The 19,578-nt window shown below is 38.9% G+C and overlaps 1 protein-coding gene across 2 annotated transcripts in view; it reads right to left on the bottom strand.

Moving 5' to 3' along the window:
- The window catches only part of LOC149990276 (gamma-taxilin-like), an 88,168-nt gene that overhangs the window by 26,819 nt on the left and 41,771 nt on the right, over positions 1-19,578 (bottom strand). For both annotated transcript variants that reach the window (XM_090265490.1, XM_090265489.1), the window contains exons 4-5: positions 1,886-2,056; positions 221-415 (exon numbers count right to left, since the gene is read on the bottom strand). In XM_090265490.1, coding sequence (XP_090121616.1) covers positions 221-415; positions 1,886-2,056 — 366 coding nt within the window. The remainder of the gene's footprint in view (positions 1-220; positions 416-1,885; positions 2,057-19,578) is intronic.

The raw sequence follows: 19,578 nt of genomic DNA, 5'->3' as shown, positions 1-19,578 counted from the left end.
GTTAGATATCCAAAGCTACCGACTCCTGGGCTATGGAGTGGTAATTCCAATTAGTCCTTCAGTTCACACATAGCCAGTCCTTCCCTAATAAATGGCTGATTATTACATGCACATACAAAAGTTCTAAAATATCCTGTGACAATAGTTTTAAATTAGCAATGAGTGGTAAAAGGTTTTATGAAATAATGAAATGCTATCTAAATAAACAAAACACCTTTACCTCCTCCCTCAGTGCATACTGTTCAATGAGCTTCTTCAGCTTCTCTCCCAGTTCAATGTTTTCCTGGCGGAGTTTGGCGTTATGTATGTCATGTTGTTCAAGCTGTGCTTGGATTTCATTTAAAGTGATTTGGAAGTGTGCAGTTGCTTCTTTACGTCTTTCTTCGTCCTCTTGGGCCTGCTGCATATTTTCTTCCTTATCATCCAAAATAATTTCTGTTAATTGCGTTAAACCTATAGATAAAATGCTCATATAAAAGATGCTGCTACTGTGTGTTTTCAAAAATGATGCTGAAAGTGTTGTTTCTGAGCTACAATTTCTTCTGATGTATAACCAGAAAGCTCTTACTTACTTTCAGAAGCAGGCAGATTTTCCTAAGTAAATTGTCAGAGAGGTACAAACTGCCCAATATAAAATGTTATCTGACCTTCTAGCTACTTAATGCATTAAAGTATAAGTAGGAGCTTCTCCATACAATCAGCTTCTTCCACGTTATTTTCCCAGATGCCCAGTGTTTAGGCAGGCCATCATCCTTAAGGCTGAAGAGAATATATCACACATAGCATCTTGCTTTTTTGTGTCACACCTCTTCAAAGGGCATAGGACAAATGAAATATTCATTTTAAAAAGTTTACTTTCATTTCTTCTTAAGATATAAGCATTAAAAACAATTTTACCTAAACAATTACCAATCCAGTCAAAATGATGACTTATGTGTGTATGGAGAGTTGGGGTGGAGGGAGAGGAGGACCAATCATCTACTTTAATTATATCAAACCCAAGCTTTCATAAGCAAGCAAGAAAACAAAACAAACAAACAAAAAAACCCCGCTAACACCAGATGAGTATTCATTTCAGAAACTGTCATGTATTCTAGGTCCTTGGGAGTCTTCTGTGACAGAGTAAACTGAGCTCTTGCTTAATTAAAATCATTCTTCAACCGTATCCCTTACCTATTGCTAAAAACAGTTATGCTCCCATTTCAGGGATTCTTTTTATCCTCTATACTCCTTTCCCCTCTTTCCTCAATGATAGAAATTTTGATACCTGCTGCCTCTTCCTTTATAATTAGCTAAGGTGTAAGTTTAAATTATTTAGCAAATGAATAGCTGAAGAAGGCCTGAGAGTAGTTATGCAAACTAGCCTATTAGCATCATAGAATAGCTTTACATCCTACCTCTCCTTTTCAAAGTACTTTTATTACTATTCTTCATTTCAGCTAGGCATTTCATTCTTTACTCAAGGAAGAAATAGTAATCAACTACATTAATGGTTCGCAGAGTATCTGGCAACCTTGAGTTTCTTAAGATGGAGGACTATGAACAAACCATTTTCTGAGCAGAAGAGGTTTCTGCATCAAATAAAATACATTCAGCAGCTCTTCCTTGAACCCAAAATCAAAAGCTGGATAGGAAAAGTGAATCTTTGATTTACAGTGACCTCACCATACAGTATTAGACCCAGCAAAATAAAAAGCAAGGCAGTTTATCTCTAAGGACTCCCAAAAGCCCTCTATTCAGGAACCTAATGTACCAGAGCAAGTGTACAAAAGAGAATAACATTTAAGTCCCACTAAATCATGAGAAGCAAGGATTTACTTTAAACAGTCATTGATTATAAAATCAGCCTAAGTACCTCCTGAAAACAGAGAAATGAACCAATAACCTTTAATGTCTTGTTGTAACGCTGAAGTTCTCTGCAAAGAGACTCTAGTTTTCTTCTTGCCAAAACAGACTTGCTGTGTTCACTCTGCAAGTGAACTTTGTCTTTTGCGATCTGGGTTTGCTTCTTCTGCAGAATCTTCATTTGCTTCTGAACATTCCAGCTCTCCTCCAGCTAAAATAACAAGCATACTTTACATTTACAAAGTATACTATGAACCTTTGAATTACAAGTGGAAAAATTAGTCATGGTACCTTTTGTACTACTCTCTTATTCAGTTATGAAAAAATACTATGCAAGTAATTAAATGGGCAAAGAAAAGCAATCTCAATGTACTTTTATTGAAAAAAAATGAATCTTTTAAGAAAACTTGATATGAATCAATAGCATCTAGGAATTCTGGGGTGGTACAGAGTAGGTGGGAGCTGTGCCTACTTGTTCCCAGCCCCAAACAGGATATACAGCTAAATTCTAGAGCAATTGACATGAACAACCAACTGAAGGCTAGGTGAACTGAGATTTTATAACCAAGGAATACAGAAGCCACACAGAGACTAGTAGAAAGGGGAGATAGCCGCCATACCCATGTGTGCAGCTGAGAAGCCACCAAAGGGATATCAAGGCTATGAAACTCCTTCCCCAAAAGCATGGGGTCTCAACCCTATGCAGATATTGCAACAGAGGTCCCAAAAAGTCCCAACGGCCCATAGTTTTGGGAATGAGGGTAGGAAATAATACAGCTTTTCAGGTACTTTGCTTATCTATGGCTGGTAGCTAGTTCTTAGTTATGTAGATAGTTGTGGTTATTGCCTGGCGTCAGGGAAATGGAAGGAACTTAAACCATAGAGTGGTGGCGGAGAGCTCCAGGGCCTGAGTGAGATTCCTGCCACCTAGTTTTACTTTTCTACCATAACATAAAAAAACTACTCAAACAAATAAACAGTACTCAGGAATCTTTGTGAGTGAGGAAGCCAATTATATAGTTAGAGCATATTATTTTATTTTACACTAACAGATAAAAGAGTAGTCTTGCTGAAAATTAAATGAAGCTCTCATGAAGAATAAATGTTGACAAAACTGTTCAAGAGCAACAGTAAGATATCCAAAAAACCTATCAAGCAACAACATATTTACAGTTATTAAAAACACCTCCAATGAAGGAAACTAAACCTTTTGTGGTAAGCGTGAAATACAGTATACAGATACTGAATCATAATGTACAACTGGAATTTACATAATATGAATCAATATTGCCTCAATAATTTTAGTAAATAATAATCATCATCTTGCTTTTTTATATTATCATGGATTCATGAACACAGCACACTGAAACTGGGTATACACACTATCTGTAACTCAACCTCTTTCTTTCCCATTTCAAAGATTCTCTTATAGCAGAAAATGAGTCAAAGTATAGTGTCATGCCTATTTTAACTGTACTCTTTATTACTAACAGTAATAACAAACAGTGATATGGGAGCAGAGAAGCGCTAAAGGTGATATATTACACTTAACTGACTGCGTACTAGACATTGAGGTAATAAATATTAATCATACAGAAATGAATGAAAGAGTCCCACAAAGATGCAATTAAGTTATAGATTTAATGTAGATAATTGGCAATATAAAAAATAAAAGGCATGGTCATCTGCTTAGAAAGAGAGGATGAAAGAAGTTGAGGGTTTATAGTTAATAAAAAAAGTAACTAACAATGTGGGGTTTTATAATAGTGCGGTGACTGAGAAGAAGGTATACAGCCATGCAGATCTAGTTGCATTTTCATCTGCCTGGCTGTTTTTTCAGATGCCCACAGTTAGAATTTTTTCAGACAAGTGGAATGGATAAATAAAGGAAAAATCAGTAGTTCCAAAGATAGTGATTGTTATGACACATGAAATCTAAGGGGAAAACATAAACATTAAGACAGAGGTAGGAAGGGGGAAAGGTGGCATCAGAGCAAGCTAGCATCCCTGACTGCTTGCTTCCATCACAGAACTGACTTGGAGTATAAAAATGGAGTGAAAAGTGAGTGAAAATGACTTTCAGATAGGGCAAACAGGGATGGGAGCATGGGAACAGCACAGGAGAGGGCAAAAACCACCGCCTGCACTTTCTAAGCAGTGTCACCCAGGCTGCCCAGCTCAGCGCCTCTTGCTGCATCTTGTAGGTAACAGCTGCAGACCAGCTCAGTAGCTGGGGTCTACTGGGGCAAGAGACCTGGAAACGGTGCTTGCACTGTAAGCGTCCTTGCCACAGAAGTCAGGGAGGGATTCAGTGAACTGAAACTGTCGGAGGTGTGAGAGACTGTGTAAATTTTGGAGTGAGAAGAGCACAGAGATGGGGGCCACACTGAGACTTCTAGAAGGAAAGCTGAGGCATGACTCAATACATGGTACGGTTCCAGGGCCTGTACGCCAAAGCGCGGGCACAATGGCTCTGCTAAACAAAAATGCAGACCAGTGTTGCAATGACAGGTTCACACAGAGACTCTGTTAGAAGGAAAGCCAAGGCGAGACCAAGACTTGGTAGGGACCACCAGGCTTGCAGACCTACGTGCATGAACAATGGCTCTGCTCAACAGTCAAACCAGTGCTGCAGTTTATAAGCCACACAGAGACATTTTTGGAAGGAGAGCTGAGGCAAGACCCAAGACCTGGCAAGGACCTTGGGTGCACACGCCAGCTTGCCAGCATAGCAGCGCTGCTAAACAAAAATGAAAGGACTAAATGGCATTATAGGACCAATGTGTGAGACCCAACCCATTCTGGCTCACAGCAGAGAGCTGTGGTAATGTTACGGCTACATAGGTGAGATTGAACACTCTGAAGCAGTATATAAAGTTAAGCAAAGGATTTTTAATGATGGCCAGGAGTTGGGGAGACCCTGAGCTGGTTTCTAACATGCTCCAACCTACAATGGAGTCTAAATGCTGGGTTTTTATACTGGTGCAGTCTCTTTGTTTCTTCTTTGGCGGGAAACAGCCTTAGGAAGAGGGGGTTGGGTAGGACTGCAGGAATGTCTTGGCAGTAACAGGAACAGAAATTCAAAAGGCTATAAGGTTATCTCCGGCGGCAGCAAAGCAATTTATTTTCAAAGAGCTAGACATTCTGCAAAGCACAACCTTCACAAATGTTATAAACCAGACACAAGTAAATGGAAGGTGATAGAGGCTGAGGTCTTTTTAGCTTGTAAATCACTAATTGCTACAGCACTCCTTAGATTTCTTTTTCCAAGACCTTTTAGCAAGTCCTTGCTACTTCTTACAAAGAACATTTAAAGCCCTTACATACTTACATATTGAAACTTTTTACAGGGAATATTTGATGCCCCTACATAATCCCCCCTCTAGTCCCTGGAATAAGCCTAGGGACTATAACTAGGGTTTTTAAACCCTCGTTTTCAGGAGGGACTTAGTAGCAAGGATAAGGAGTTGGGTATTTGTAATGCTAGCTTTCAGGAGCTGCAAGGAAAAATTAAGAAGTTTCCGGAAACAAATGATAATGAGTATACAACAGCCCAAAACCAATGGAACACAGCAAAAGCAGTTTTGAGAGGAAAGTCAATAACAATACGGGCCTACCCAAAGAGGATAGAAGAACTTTAAATAAAAATTTAATTCCACATCTACAAGAACTAGGACAACAATAATAAACAAAGCCCAGAGCAAGTAGAAGAAAAGAAATTATTAACATTAGAGTAGAATTAAATGACACAGACTAAACAACTTAAAAGATTAACAAAAGCAGGGGGCTGGTTCCATGCTTATTAAGAAAAAAAGAACCCAAATAAATAAAATTAGAAACAAAAGAGGAGATATTATGACTGATAACACAGAAATACAAAGGATTGTAAGAAATTTCTATAAATAACTATATGGCAAGAAACTTGACAACCTAGATAAAACAGACAAATTTCTAGAAACATATAATTTTCCAAAACAGGATTAAGAAGTAGAAAGCCTGAACAGACTGATAACAAAGAATGAAATTGAAAAAGTAACCAAAAAAAAAAAAAAACTGCCAACACACAAAATATTGGATAGCTTTATGGGTGAATTTTACAAAACATTTAGAGAAGATTAACTTTTACACTTTTTCTATGAAGCTAGTAATACCCTAATTCCAAAACTAGGTCAAGACACAACAAAGAAAAAACACTACAAGCCAATATTACTGATGAACATAGATGCTAAAATGCTTAATAGAATGTTGGCAAACCAGATTTAGTAGCACATTAAAAAGATTATACATTATGATTAAGTGGGATTTACCTCAGGGATTCAAGGATGGTTTAATATTCACAAATTAGTAAATGTAATACACTATATAACAAAATGAAAGACAAAAACCACATGATTATATTAATAGATGCTGAAAAGGCATTCAATAAAGTACAACACCCATTTATGATGAAAACATTTAGCAAAATGGGAATAGAGGGAGCATACTTGAACATAATAAAGGCCATATACGAGAAACTTGAGGCCAACATTATATTTAATGGACAAAATCTGAGAGCATTCCTTTTGAGATTAGGAACAAGACAAGGATGTCCACTTCTTTTTACCTTTTTTTAAAACAGTGTTGGAAGTTCTAACCACAGCAATCAGATAAGAAGAAATAAAAGGCATTCAAATTGGTAAGGAAGACAAAACTGTTACCACTTGCAGATGACACGATAGCATACATAGAAAACCTTACAGACTTCACGAAGAAACTACTTGACCTAATAAGTGAATTTGACAAAATAGCAGGGCACAAAGTTATTATTCAGAAATTAAAAGCGTTTCTATATACAAACAATAAAACATTAGGAGATAGAAACCAGAAAAAAGAAAGAGAAAAAATCCCATTTACTATAGCAACAAGAAAACAAGAGTATTCAGGGATAAACTTAACCAAAGAGGCAAAAGACCTGCACTCGGAAAACTACACAACCCTGAAGAAAGAAATTAATGAAGATACAAATAAATGGAAGCATATATCACACTTATGGATGGGAAGAATTAACATTACTAAAATGTCTATAATATATTAAAGCAATTTATAGATTCAATACAATTTCTATTAAAATACTAGCTACATATTTTACAGACCTAAAACAAATACTTAAAACTCAATTTAGCAGACATTTCTTGAGCACTTGCTATGTGCCATGCATTGTAGATTCAATGATTAATAACAAGAGCAAATGGAATGTTAGCAAGATGGTGGAAAACAAATTTCCAGACCCTTATGGAAACATTGAGTTAAAAACTAGGAACTGACTAAAATAAGTTTTATAGCTTTGAAAACTAGTCAAAGATTAATAGCAATTAAAAAAATGCCCAACTAAGAAAGCGGTACATTCAAAATGATAGAAAATTTTATGGGACTTTACTTATTTTTGCCTTACCCTTTTCTCAGTGCAATGCAGTATACTTGGGAGGAATTAGCCTAATTCCCAGTTTCTTTTCTTTTCTTTTTTTTTTTTTTAACTAATAAATGATTTTATTTTTTTTAATGTTTTTTATTGATTATATTGTTACAACAGTTCCAATTTTCTCCCCCCCGCTCCCCTCCACCCAGCACCCCCTCCCCCAGCAATCCCCCCTTTTCTTTTCTTATAAGGAATGGCTGAAGCCCCTGCATAATTCCCCTTCTTAGACTTAAGACTTTTTATTTTATAAAAGGACAATGGGCGAAGGTCTCGAGCTCTTCTAGCTGCTTCAAGCTGAACATGGTTGTCGTCCTACCTACCCTTGGGTCTAGGAATTTCTAATAAGAGTGGGGGTGGAAGGGAGTGCGGCCCTCCCTTACGGGGAAGGATTTTGCAGAGTCCAGGTCAGTTGGCTGTCCCTGGGCAGCAGCATGCTTGGTTTCCAAGGGCTGACACTGTTGGACAAGTTGGCATCCTTGTCATATTCTGGAGGCAACAGATTTGGCAACAGGGTTAAAAGGCATAATTTAACCAACAACCACCATATGATAAAAGGCAGGGATAATTTTTCAGTGTCCCACATTAGGAAACAAAGTGGCTTCTTTGGAGGAAGGTGTGCAGGGCATGTCACACCTGTCCAAAACTCGTCTGTTCACTATACTTAGCTAGGGCTGAGGGAAATATTTTAGGTTTCCCCCCTCTCAGACCTCTAGGCCCTTTTTGTCCAAGCCATTAGGATAGAAAAGAGAAAAACCAGTTTTAAAGTGAAGCCTATAGACCACCCCATACTTTACCAACCCAACCACTTAGTTCAGCCAAACCGTTGAGTCTTAGGAGGTGGCGCTGCAAATGGGCTTCTAAAGTGAGACCTGTAAGTACAGACAATTACTCAGGTAATGAGATCATAGGCTTATGCCTATGAAAACAGAAAGAACACACATGTTAATTTACATAACATAATTTACAAACTAGTCTTTAAATTTAAGAGACTGTCTTATTAGTAAGACATTTAGTTGCAAGGCACTTGACATTCTTCGTGCCTGTAAATTAAGCATCTTTGATAATGTCATAGACCTGATTTAACTTTCAAATGAAAACAAACTTTAAATGAAAACTTTATAGATAATTAGCTGCACTAGTTTAGTCTACCGTTGAGCACTGTCATTTTCCTTGAGTCATGATTTTTCTCCTTAAGATTACCCTCCTTGTTATTAAAGGGACTGTATCAAGTCCAATTTTAATTTAGCCTGTTTATTTGCATAAACACAAAAAGAGCAGTGATTGGTCACACATGATCTTTAAGTCTGCTTTGCTGGAACTTATACCAGGAACCTTCATGCTGACTGTTAGTCTGCCCATTAGGGCACAAAAGCTGAGCCACACACCTGCCATTCAGCCTTGTCTGTAAACACCTGCTTTTTCCAAGTCTTTCTGGTTTTTCATTGTGCCTTAAGGTTCCTTCTAGCCATTTTTCAGGAAAGCAACCTTCGTTCCTTCCCTGGAAAGATTGCTGTGGACCGCACAACCAACCAAGATGTCAGGCCTTTTTTTCATGGTCTCTTCTTAGCTTCGAAAGTTAAATCCAGTTCCTTTGGGCTTTCTGGTAACAACCAGAGCCTAAGCATGCCTCCTTTCAGGCATGTCATTCCAGTCAAAGTCTTGGTTAACAATACCTTTATTTACAACTGGTCTTCTTAGTTTTATGCAAGGAAACCTAATGTTATTACTTACTTTTTCAAATTGCCAAATTTTGGAAGGATTAGGTAGGGAGAAAAATATACAGTCTGAAGGAAAATTCTTGTCCTTTTAATATTTAGTAAAATTGCATTTCCATGTCTTATACTTTTCATTATTAAAACCATACAATTTTTTTTTAACCTTTATAAACTTTTAACAAACCTTTGCATTTACATGCCTTACATTTTCCCTGGTTTACTTTTTTTATTTTTTTAATGTGAAGTTTTAAATATCCCTGGGAAACCTCAATTTTCCTTTTAGAGCATATGGCCAATGCCAATACAAAGTACAGTAACCATACAATCAGACCATAAATAATTGAGGTTTCCTTATCCTAGGTTTAAAAACTTTCACAATTTTCCTTTTTATTATTATAACTTTTCACAGACCTTCTGCAACATTTATACACTTTCTATATATTTTACCTATTCAGATTTAACCATAACGTGCTTCTAATTCTTGTTTTTTTCCACACGGTGAAGGATTATACTTAAACTTAGTATTTGGCAGCTAAAAGTTCCTAGATTTGCAGAGGATAATATCCTGCAGCTTTTTGAAGTTCCTGCTTCTCCTTCTTTTTTTCTAACATACGCTTCTGAGCTTTCCTGAGAAGTTCTTCAATTGTTTTATTTGGCCTATTACTACTCTATTTAGGATTTATATTGGGAACCTTTTGTTTGGTCAGGACAATTCCCTGACCAGGAGGATGCTTGGTTTTGTATATTCTTATAGCAGCCCACCTGATTATTCCTTATTCTTTTCTATTGAAGAGAATGTCTAGAAGGGACATTAGTTTTATTCATGTGTAACAACACTTTCCCTTAAGATATAGGCATATTCCCTCTGCTGAAGCAGTGAGGAGATTGAGGGCCCTTTAGAGGTGTTGTTGATTGGCAGCCAAGAAGCTTGCACCAGTTTGAAGACCAGGGGCCTGAGTTTTAAAAGTGTCACTTTTTTTTCCCCTCCATGTTGGAGAGACAGACATCCTGCTGTTTCTGTAACCTGTAGCAAGGGGATTACATGGCCGATTCGCTAGCAAATTTAACATTGCCCCTTCCTGCAGCTCTAGCAGGGAGTAGTCAGATGCAAATGGAATTGCTAGAAGTTACCTGGGGTGGAAAGAAATGCTGCAGGCAATTTCTCTGGGGAAATTTTTAAGGAGCCTCATCCCTCTGGCCAGGGCTACAAGGCAGCAGGACACAGCACAAAAGGTCCAAGGCTTTTTTTCTGTGACACTGCCCATATTGATAGCCTTGGTTTTCATGTTCCCCACACCCCTCTCCCGAGCCTGCAGCTGTTTGAGAGAGAGCATGTGAGCTGGGAGCCACTAACTTGGCCTTGACTAGCCATCTGCAAGATAATACCTTTTTTTTGTCTTCTTAAAAAAAACACTTTTCCCTTAGAAGTGCAGAGCAGGAGCCACTCTCTCAAGGCACGGCTCCCTCCTGCCTTGCTACTTCCCCCAACAACACTCTCCCTTCTGTTAGAAACAAGGACATAGTGACTCCCAAACCAGAAAAAAGTCATTAGTAACAAAGGGCAAATGTAATTAAAGGGTCTTAAGGGCAAATGTAATTAGAGGGTCTCTGAGAAGGGAGCTGACAGCACTGGCATATCTATAAACCACAGAAGGGGCATTTAGATAACCGTGTTAGATTGTAACTCTGGAGTAACCAGTAATGGAGAAATGGGGAAGAAGGAGAGGGGAGGGGAAGCTAATTGCGTTAGGACGGGGAAGCTAATCGCTCTCACTTTAGGGCAAGGAAGATAATCACTTTAGGGTGGCAATTTCAGGGTGGAAAAGATAATCACTTTAGGGTGGCAATTTCAGGGTGGGGAAGCTAAGACTATAAAACCAGTTTCCTTTGTCTACTTGGCGCTCACATTCTCCTGGCTGTGAGGGTGCGCCCGGCTCTGCAGACTCGTGAATAAAGGCCTCGTTTTACTGCTCAAGTCCTGTGTCCCAGTTTTTATTGTGAGCATTTCTCACACTTCTCCTTGTTGCATTTTTGCTCCCCAGGCAACACCATTTTATACTTATAATATTTAGATTTAAAGTACCCCCAAGCGGGGGGCTATCCGACCCCAAAAGCAGGTCACTCTGATCTACAGAATGTTTTCAGGGTGCCGGAGTTCATAAAGAGATTTTGTCCCCGGAACTTGGGTAAATTCCGGAGCACACAGTCAAGAACTGTGGGTGCAGGCTTAGACTGGCATCCCCTTATGTTGGCTAAGGTGACTGCTACAAACATGCACTTAATTTGGATTACAATTAGGAGCAGGAACACAAGGCACAGGGGCAATCCCCCCCATGGCACAGACAAACACGGGCTTGGGAGCTTCCAAAGGAAGCCAAACAAATGCCCGCTTGGCCTCTCCTCCTGCGAGGTGAGAGCCCACTCAGACTCCATAGACCGAAGTTTGTGGAGTCACACAAAAAGGAGGAAATAACTTTTTTTAACTTTAAACTTAACATTCACTCACACATTCACTCAGAGGTTAAACAATCCCACCCAAACCCCGCCTAGGCTTCTGAGATTAGACGAATAGCTTCGGCTACAGGCAGCACAACCCCAAACCAAAAGAGCTCTATACAATCCAAATGAAGCTAGCCGAGCCGGCTTCAACAAATTTCCTGTTCGGGAATATGTATCTCTGCGTCCAGAGGACAAAAGAGACCAAATTGCAATGTCAGTGGCCCAAGTCCGCTGCCCAAATGGGTTGCCACTCACCTGTCGCTGAGGCTGCCCACTGTCCTTTGCTTACTCTAGATTGGGCCCTCAGGGCTTCTAGCAGCTCCTGAGTGTCTCCTGAAGGCACAGGGAATTGCTCCCAACCGTAGCTTGCGGCCGCTGTCCTGCCACATATCAGCAAGAAACACGGGACCGCATGAAGCCCCGGGGGCTCACCGAAGGCAGCACCGCTTTACAGAGGCATCTCACTGGGGCCTCCAAAATGTTACGGCTACATAGGCGAGATTGAACACACTGAAGCGGTGTATAAAGTAAGCAAAGAGTTTTTAATGATGGCCAGGAGTAGGGCAGACACTGAGCTGGTCTCTAACATGCTCCAACCTACAATGGAGTCTAAATGCTGGGTTTTTATACTGGTGCAGTCTCTTTGTTTCTTCTTTGGCGGGAAACAGCCTTAGGAAGAGGGGGCTGGGCAGGACTGCAGGAATGTCTTGGCAGTAACAGAAACAGAAATTCAAAAGGTTATAAGGTTATCTCCGGCGGCAGCATAGCTCTTCAGCCAGGGACGAACTCCTTGCGAAGCAATTTATTTTCAAAGGGCTAGACATTCTGCAAAGCACAACCTTCACAAATGTATAAACCAGACACAAGTAAATGGAAGGTGATAGAGGCTGAGGTCCTTTTAGCTTGTAAATCACTAATTGCTATAACACTCCTTACATTCCTTTTTCCAAGGCCTTTCAGCAAGTCCTTGCTACTTCTTACAAAGAACATTTAAAGCCCTTACATACTTACGTATTGAAACATTTTACAGGGAATATTTGGTGCCCCTACACTACCCTCCTCAAACTATTCCAAAAAATCCAAAAAGAGGAAAAAATCCCAAACTCTTTCTATGAAGCCAGTATAATCCTAACTCCAAAACCAGGTCAAGACACAACAAAGAAAGGAAACTACAGGTCAGTATAGATGAACATAGATGTTAAAATCCTCACCAAATATTGGCAAACAGGATCTAGCAACACATTAAAAAGATCATACACCACGATCAAGTGGGATCATCCCAGGGATGCAAGGATGGTTAAATATACACAAGTCAATAAATATAATACACCACCTAAACAACAGGAAAGACAAAAATCACATGATCATATCAACAGATGCAGAAAAAGCATTTGATAAAGTACAACACCCATTTATGATGAAAACACTCAGCAAAATGGGAATAGAGGGAGCATACCTTAACATAATTAAGGCTATATATGAGGAACCTGAAGCCAGCATCATACTGAATGGACAAAACCTAAAAGCATTCCCCCTGAAATCAGTAACAAGACAAGGCGGCCCACTCACTCCACTCCTATTCAACCTAGTGTTGGAAGTCCTAGCAACAGCAATCAGACAAGACAAAGAAATAAAAGGCATCCAAATTGGGAAAGAAGAAGTAAAACTATCACTATTTGCAGCTGACATGATAGCATACCTAGAAAAACCTATAAACTCTACTAAAAGACTACTCGATACAATAAGTGAATTGACAAAAGAGCAGAATACAAAATAAATATACAGAAATCTAAGACATTTCTGTACACCAACAATAAAATATATAGAGATAGAAACTAGCAAAAAATCCCATTTACTATAGCAACAAGAAAAATAAAGTACCTAGGAGTAAACTTAACCAAAGAGATAAAAGACCTATACTCTGAAAATTACCTAACAGTGAAGAAAGAAATTAAGGAAGATACAAATAAATGGATGCAAATACTATGTTCTTGGATGGGAAGAAGCAACATCATCAAAATGGCCATACTACACAAAGGAATTTACGGATTCAATGCAATCCCTATTAAAATACCAATGACATATTTCACTGACCTAGAACAAATCCTCCAAAAATTCATATGGAACCAAAAAAGACCCCGAATAGCAAAAGCAATCTTGAGACAGAAGAACACAGCAGGAGAAATTACAACACCAGATATCTAACAATACTACAAAGCCACTGGGATCAAAAGAGTCTGGTACTGGCATAGGAACAGACATATAGATAAGTGGAACAGAACAGAGAGCCTCAAAATAAACCCAGGCCTCTATGGTCAACTAATATTTGATAAAGGAGGAAGGAACATAAAATCGAGTGAGAAGAGCCTCTTTAACAAATGGTGCTGGGAGAACAGGACAGGGACGTGCAAAAAAAAAAAAAAAAAAAAAAAAAAACTAGACCACCAACTTACACCACACACGAGAATAAACTCAAGATGGATCAAAGACTTAAATGTAAGCCGTGACACCATAAAAAGTCCTAGAGGTAAACATAGGCAGGAAAATTTCAGATATCCCACGTAACAATATCTTCACGGATACATCTCTTAAGGCAAGAGAAATAAAGGAACAAATAAACAAATGGGATTACATCAAACTTAAGAGTTTCTGCTCAGCAAAAGAAAACTTCAGCAAGATGAAAAGGAAACCAACCATATGGGAAAACATATGTGCCAATGATATCTCAGACAGGGGACTGATCTACAAAATATATAAAGAGCTTATACGACTCAACATCAAGAAAACAAACAACCCAATTAAAAAATGGGCAAAGAAACTGAACAAACACTTCTCTGAAGAGGACATACAGAAGGTTCATAGACACATGAAAAAATGCTCCACATCACTAGCCATCAGAGAGATGCAAACAAAAACCACAACGAGATAGCATTTTACACCAATCAGAATGGCCATCATCAACAAATCAACAAACAACTTGTGCTGGTGAGGATGTGGAGAAACGGGAACCCTACTGCACTATCGGTGGGAATGCAGACTGGTGTAGCCACTATGGAAAACAGTGTGGAATTACCTCAAAAAACTAAAAATGGAACTGCCTTTTGAACCAGCGATTGTACTGCTAGAATTATACCCCAAAAATCCTAAAACCCTAATTCAAAAGAATTTATGCACCCCCATGTTCATAGCAGCACTGTTTACCTTAGCTAAGTGCTGGAAACAGCCTAAGTGCCCGTCTGTAGATGAGTGGATCAAAAAACTGTGGTACATTTACACAGTGGAATACTGTGTAGCACAGAGAAAGAAGGAATGCCTGCTATTTGCAACAACATGGATGGAACTAGAGAATTATGTTCAGTGAAATAAGCCAGGCAAAGAAAAAAAATACCATATGATATCACCTAATACAGGAAACTAAAGAACAACATAAACAAACAAACTAAATAGGACAAGGAGCAGAACAGCATTCAATAGGGGGAAGGGCGTAGGGAGAAAAGGGGAATAAGTAAGGGAAGGGTTTAGTCAAGGAACATTTATAAATGACTCATGGCCATGGACAATGGAGAGGGATATGACTGTGGGAGAAGGGGTGCGCTGGGTGGGGAGTAGCAAGGGCAGAAAAATGGGAAAACTGTAATTGAAAAACCAAAAAGTAAATAAAAATAAAAAATGAAATGACCCATTTTCAGTAACAAAAAGTTTTAAGTCCTACGAAAACATAGCAAAATATCACTGTATGAAAGAAAAAAGATAAAATCCATAGAAACGGTCCCAGAGGAAAACCAGATGACAGAATTATGAAAGATTTGTGAACAAAGACAGGAAACAATGTATCAATAGAGAAAAGAAACCATGCAAAGAACTACACCCTCCCTGTTCCCCCCAAAAATCTGGAGTTGGAAAGTAAAATAATTGGAATGAGAAATTCACTAGAGGGTTTAAATATCAGATGTGAGTAGGTAAAAGAAAAAAAAATGAATGTCAAGATAGTACAATAGCAATTATCAACTTCAGGAAATATAAAGACTGAGAAACAATCTAAAAGCCTAATAGATTTGAGGAACACAATCAAGTGGACCAATATATGGACTGTGGGAGTCCAAGAAGAGAAGTAAAGTTGGGGCAGAGATTCTTCAAGAAAATAAAGGCCAAAAATTTCCCAGAACTGATGTAAAGTATGAATCCACAAATCCAAAAAGCTAACTGAACTTTAAGAAGAATCAACTCATATGCCTCCACTGACACACTCTATGATAAAACTGTCCAATACCAAAGACAAAGAGATCTTGAAAGCAGCAGAACTGTCAGGAAGATTATCAACTCTGTTTAGCAGAGATTGTGGAGACCAGAAATCAGTGCCTTCAAACTGCTGGAAGAAAACTAGAGAATCCTATATCTGATAAAACTCTTCTTCAAGAATGAGGGATAATAAAAACATTCCCAGATAAATAAAAGCTAAGGGAGGTTGTGATTACTACACATATCCTGCAGGGACTGCTCAAGGGAGACTCCATTGGTTGTCAGTTTGACCCCCAGTCAGGGTACACGCACAAGTGGAACAACAAAGCAATGTTTCCCCCTCTCTCTTTTTCTCCTTCTCTCCCTTGCTCCCTCTCTCTCTCCTTTCCTCTCTATCTCAAATCAAGTAGAATTTTTTTTTAAAAGAAATATTCAAGAGAGTCCTTCAGGTTAAAGTAAAAGAATGTTCGACAGAATCTAAAGTAGTATAAAAGCTACTACTATTATAATTACGTTTTGCAGTCCATTGTGTCTCTGCATAAATTAAGAGACAAATACACTTAAAAAACCAAGTTGCCTATTTTGGAAAAACAATGCTTAAAGTAGGTAGTTTTGTGACATTAATAACTAAAAGTGGTAATAGAGTAGTAGAAAGCTTTTCGTATATTTTTTAATTGAAGATGGCATAAATGCTAAATAGTGTTAATAACATCAAGTTGTTAAATGCAATCCCCATAATAAATACCCCCCCAAAAAAGGCTAGAGAATATACAAAGAATGAAATAAGGAGATTAAAACGTTTTACTACCAAAAATTAAACACTAAGTCAACACCAATGCATAACACAGAGTACATGGTAAAAATCAGTCGCCATCAATTACTTTAAATGTAAATGGATTAAATTCTCCAGTCAAAAGCAGATACTGGCAGAATGGGTATGAAACATAACTCAGGTGCTTCCAAAACTGAGAAGAGTTGGTGTCATGCCCTTTCAGGTCAAAAGCCTGGTGATTGGTAACAGTGCCTTTTTCTGTCACGATTCCAGTTCAAGGTAGTGATCTCAGAGGCTTGACTTCACTTTATCCCATGATCACACCAAATCTACAATTACATATGAAACACCATATTGGGTAACCCAGCTTTTAAACCTGTACTTGAGAGGTAAATCCCCAAACATCTAATCTGAAAGTCAACAGGTCTTGTGTCCTGAGATCCAAGGCTATATGGAAGGAACTGAGAAACAGGTCTTAAAGGGCACATGTATGCAGTAACCAACCACCTGACTGCTGGTCCTAGCACAGAGGCAGCTGACTGTAACCTCAGCTTTTCCTGTGAAAAAGGCCTATTAACCTATATTTATTGCTGCAGCTTGAAGGCAAACATCTAATTAAACATACATCTAAGGGCCACTATAATCCTCTCTAGAGGTCTCAGGGAATGGTTATTATCTTCACTTTCTTTGTTCCTTCTGCTACACCTTAACAAGTGCATACATCTACCTGGTGCCCTGGTTTTTGTGACTATCTTCCTGAAGACACTCCTTGACTGCTTCGATTCTGTGTTCATGAGTCCCATGGGACTATAACTAGTTGAATGGATGAATAAAGGGAAAACCAGAGAAACAGTTCTTGGCAAGCTATCAGATGTAACTGCACAGACAGCAGACTGAAACACATCATTAGTCTTTCTATAAAAGGGGCCTATTTGCTTGCCTTAGAGCTTCAGCCTCAGGGACAGGTTTCAGGTTTGGCACACATGGAAAGGCCTATAAAGGCATTCTCAAAGAACACAGGCGAGTGGGTGCCAACTCTGTGCTCAGCCTCTGACTTGTACCAGGTCACAAATTATGTCTCAGAAAGCAACTTACGCACTTATTTGGCACCTTGATTTTTGTGGCTGCCACCCAGGGAATGTCCATTGATTGCCTGGCATTGAAGGCCTGTTGAGCTTGTACCTGTAGGTCCCATGGGACTAGTACAAAGGGAGAAACAGTGCCTGCCAACTTTGTATGTCTCTCCACCTGGTACTGCGGAGAGACCGGATACTGAAATGCAACCCCTGTCTTTATGTGAATGAGTACTATTAGCTTTCTTCATAGCTCTAGAGAGGCAGTTGTCCAATTAAACACATATCTAGGGGCCAACTATATTCCTCTCCAGAGACCACAGATGGCAGAAGGCACTAACTTCACACTTTCAATCTACCGCACTCCAGGTCATCAGTATCTCCAAGAAAAGAGCCATTGGTTTTGTGTCTGTTGTCCAGAGGGCACATCCTTTGACAGCATGGCTCTGGTGGTCAGCAGGGCCACATTCAATGTGATGATAGCAAAGAAAGAAACAGTTATTAATGGAATATCATACCAGTGTTGTCACAGAAAGAGATAGACATGCCCTTCTCTCAGTAGTCCCCTGAAACATTGTATCTGCATACTTCAGAAGGTGCTGCTTCTGGACGTTCCTTCCAATCAACCTGAAACTAGATGCTGACTGAGATTCCCCCTTCTGGACAATGACAGGACTCGGCACACCCTCAACAACTGGGAGCCACTAAGAATAAAATAGGCTGCTTAGGCAATAACAAAGTTTAGGAGACAAGCAAGAGCTATGTAACACACAGCTGAATAAGGTTCAGAGTCCACTCAAAGTCACTCTTTTAAGATTGGAAGAGGTGGCTGTAGTATCTAATGCTTAAGAATTAACAAATAAAGACTAAGAAAATGAAGAAACAAAGGAGTATGCCTCAAAAGGAATAAAACATCATTTAAAAAATTTAATGAAGTAAAGATAAGCAACTAACCTGAAACAAGTTTAAAAAAACAATCAAAGAGGCTCACCAAGCTCAGAAGAGAAATAAATGAATGAGAGTTTTCAGTAAGAACATAAATATATAAGAAAGTATCAAATCAGAGTCGTGAAGCTGAATGATACAATACCTAAACTACAAAAATAAAACAAAGGTTTCAACCGCAAATTAAATGAGGCAGAAAAAGAATGAGTGAACTCAAGACAGTAAAGTGGAACTCACCCAAATCAGAGCTGAAACAAACAAAAATATGATGAAAGTGAACGTATTTCAAGGGTGTTACAGAACATCACACACCAACATTTGCATCATAGGGGTCTCAGAAGGAGAAGGAAGAGAAAAAGGAATATAGAAGCTGTTTGAAGAAACAATGGCTGTAAACTTCTCAAACCTGGGGAAAGAAACAGACATCCAAATCTATGAAGCCCAGAGAGTAACCACTGCTATAAATCCAAAATAAAAGAATGTTCAACAATAACTAAATTGTCAGAAGTTAAAGCTGAGAGATTCTAAAAGCACCAAGAGAAGAATACCTGGTTGTATACAAGAGACATTCCCATAAAATTATCAGCAGGTTTTCAGCAGAAGCATTGCAGACCAGAAAAGGAGGACACAACATATTCAAAACATGAAAAAGAAGAAAAAAGTCAGCAAGAATAGCAAGGAAAACCAGCAAAATTGTCTCTGAGTCAAAAGAGTGATAAAGGGCCCTGGCAGTGTGTGTTACAAGTTCGATTCCCAGTCAGGACTCATGCCTGGGTTGCAGGACAGATCCCCAGCTGGAGATGCATGAGAAGCAACCACACATTGATATTTCTCTCCCTCTCTTTTTCTCTCTCTTCCCCCTCTCTAAAAATTAATAAATAAATAAATAAAAGTTTTAAAAAATGCTTTAAAAAAAAGTGATAAACGAATTCATCACTGGAAAGTCCAGTCAAGATGGAAGTGTAGACAGACACGTTGCGTCTCCCTCCACAGCTAAGAGTAATATAACTACCTCAAAACTAGAAACAACCAGAA

The sequence above is a fragment of the Furipterus horrens genome, unplaced genomic scaffold, assembly GCF_987537825.1.
Source record: "Furipterus horrens unplaced genomic scaffold, mFurHor1.1.pri manual_scaffold_19, whole genome shotgun sequence".
Lineage (NCBI taxonomy): Eukaryota > Metazoa > Chordata > Mammalia > Chiroptera > Furipteridae > Furipterus > Furipterus horrens.
This window is presented reverse-complemented; position numbering and strand designations above follow the sequence as displayed.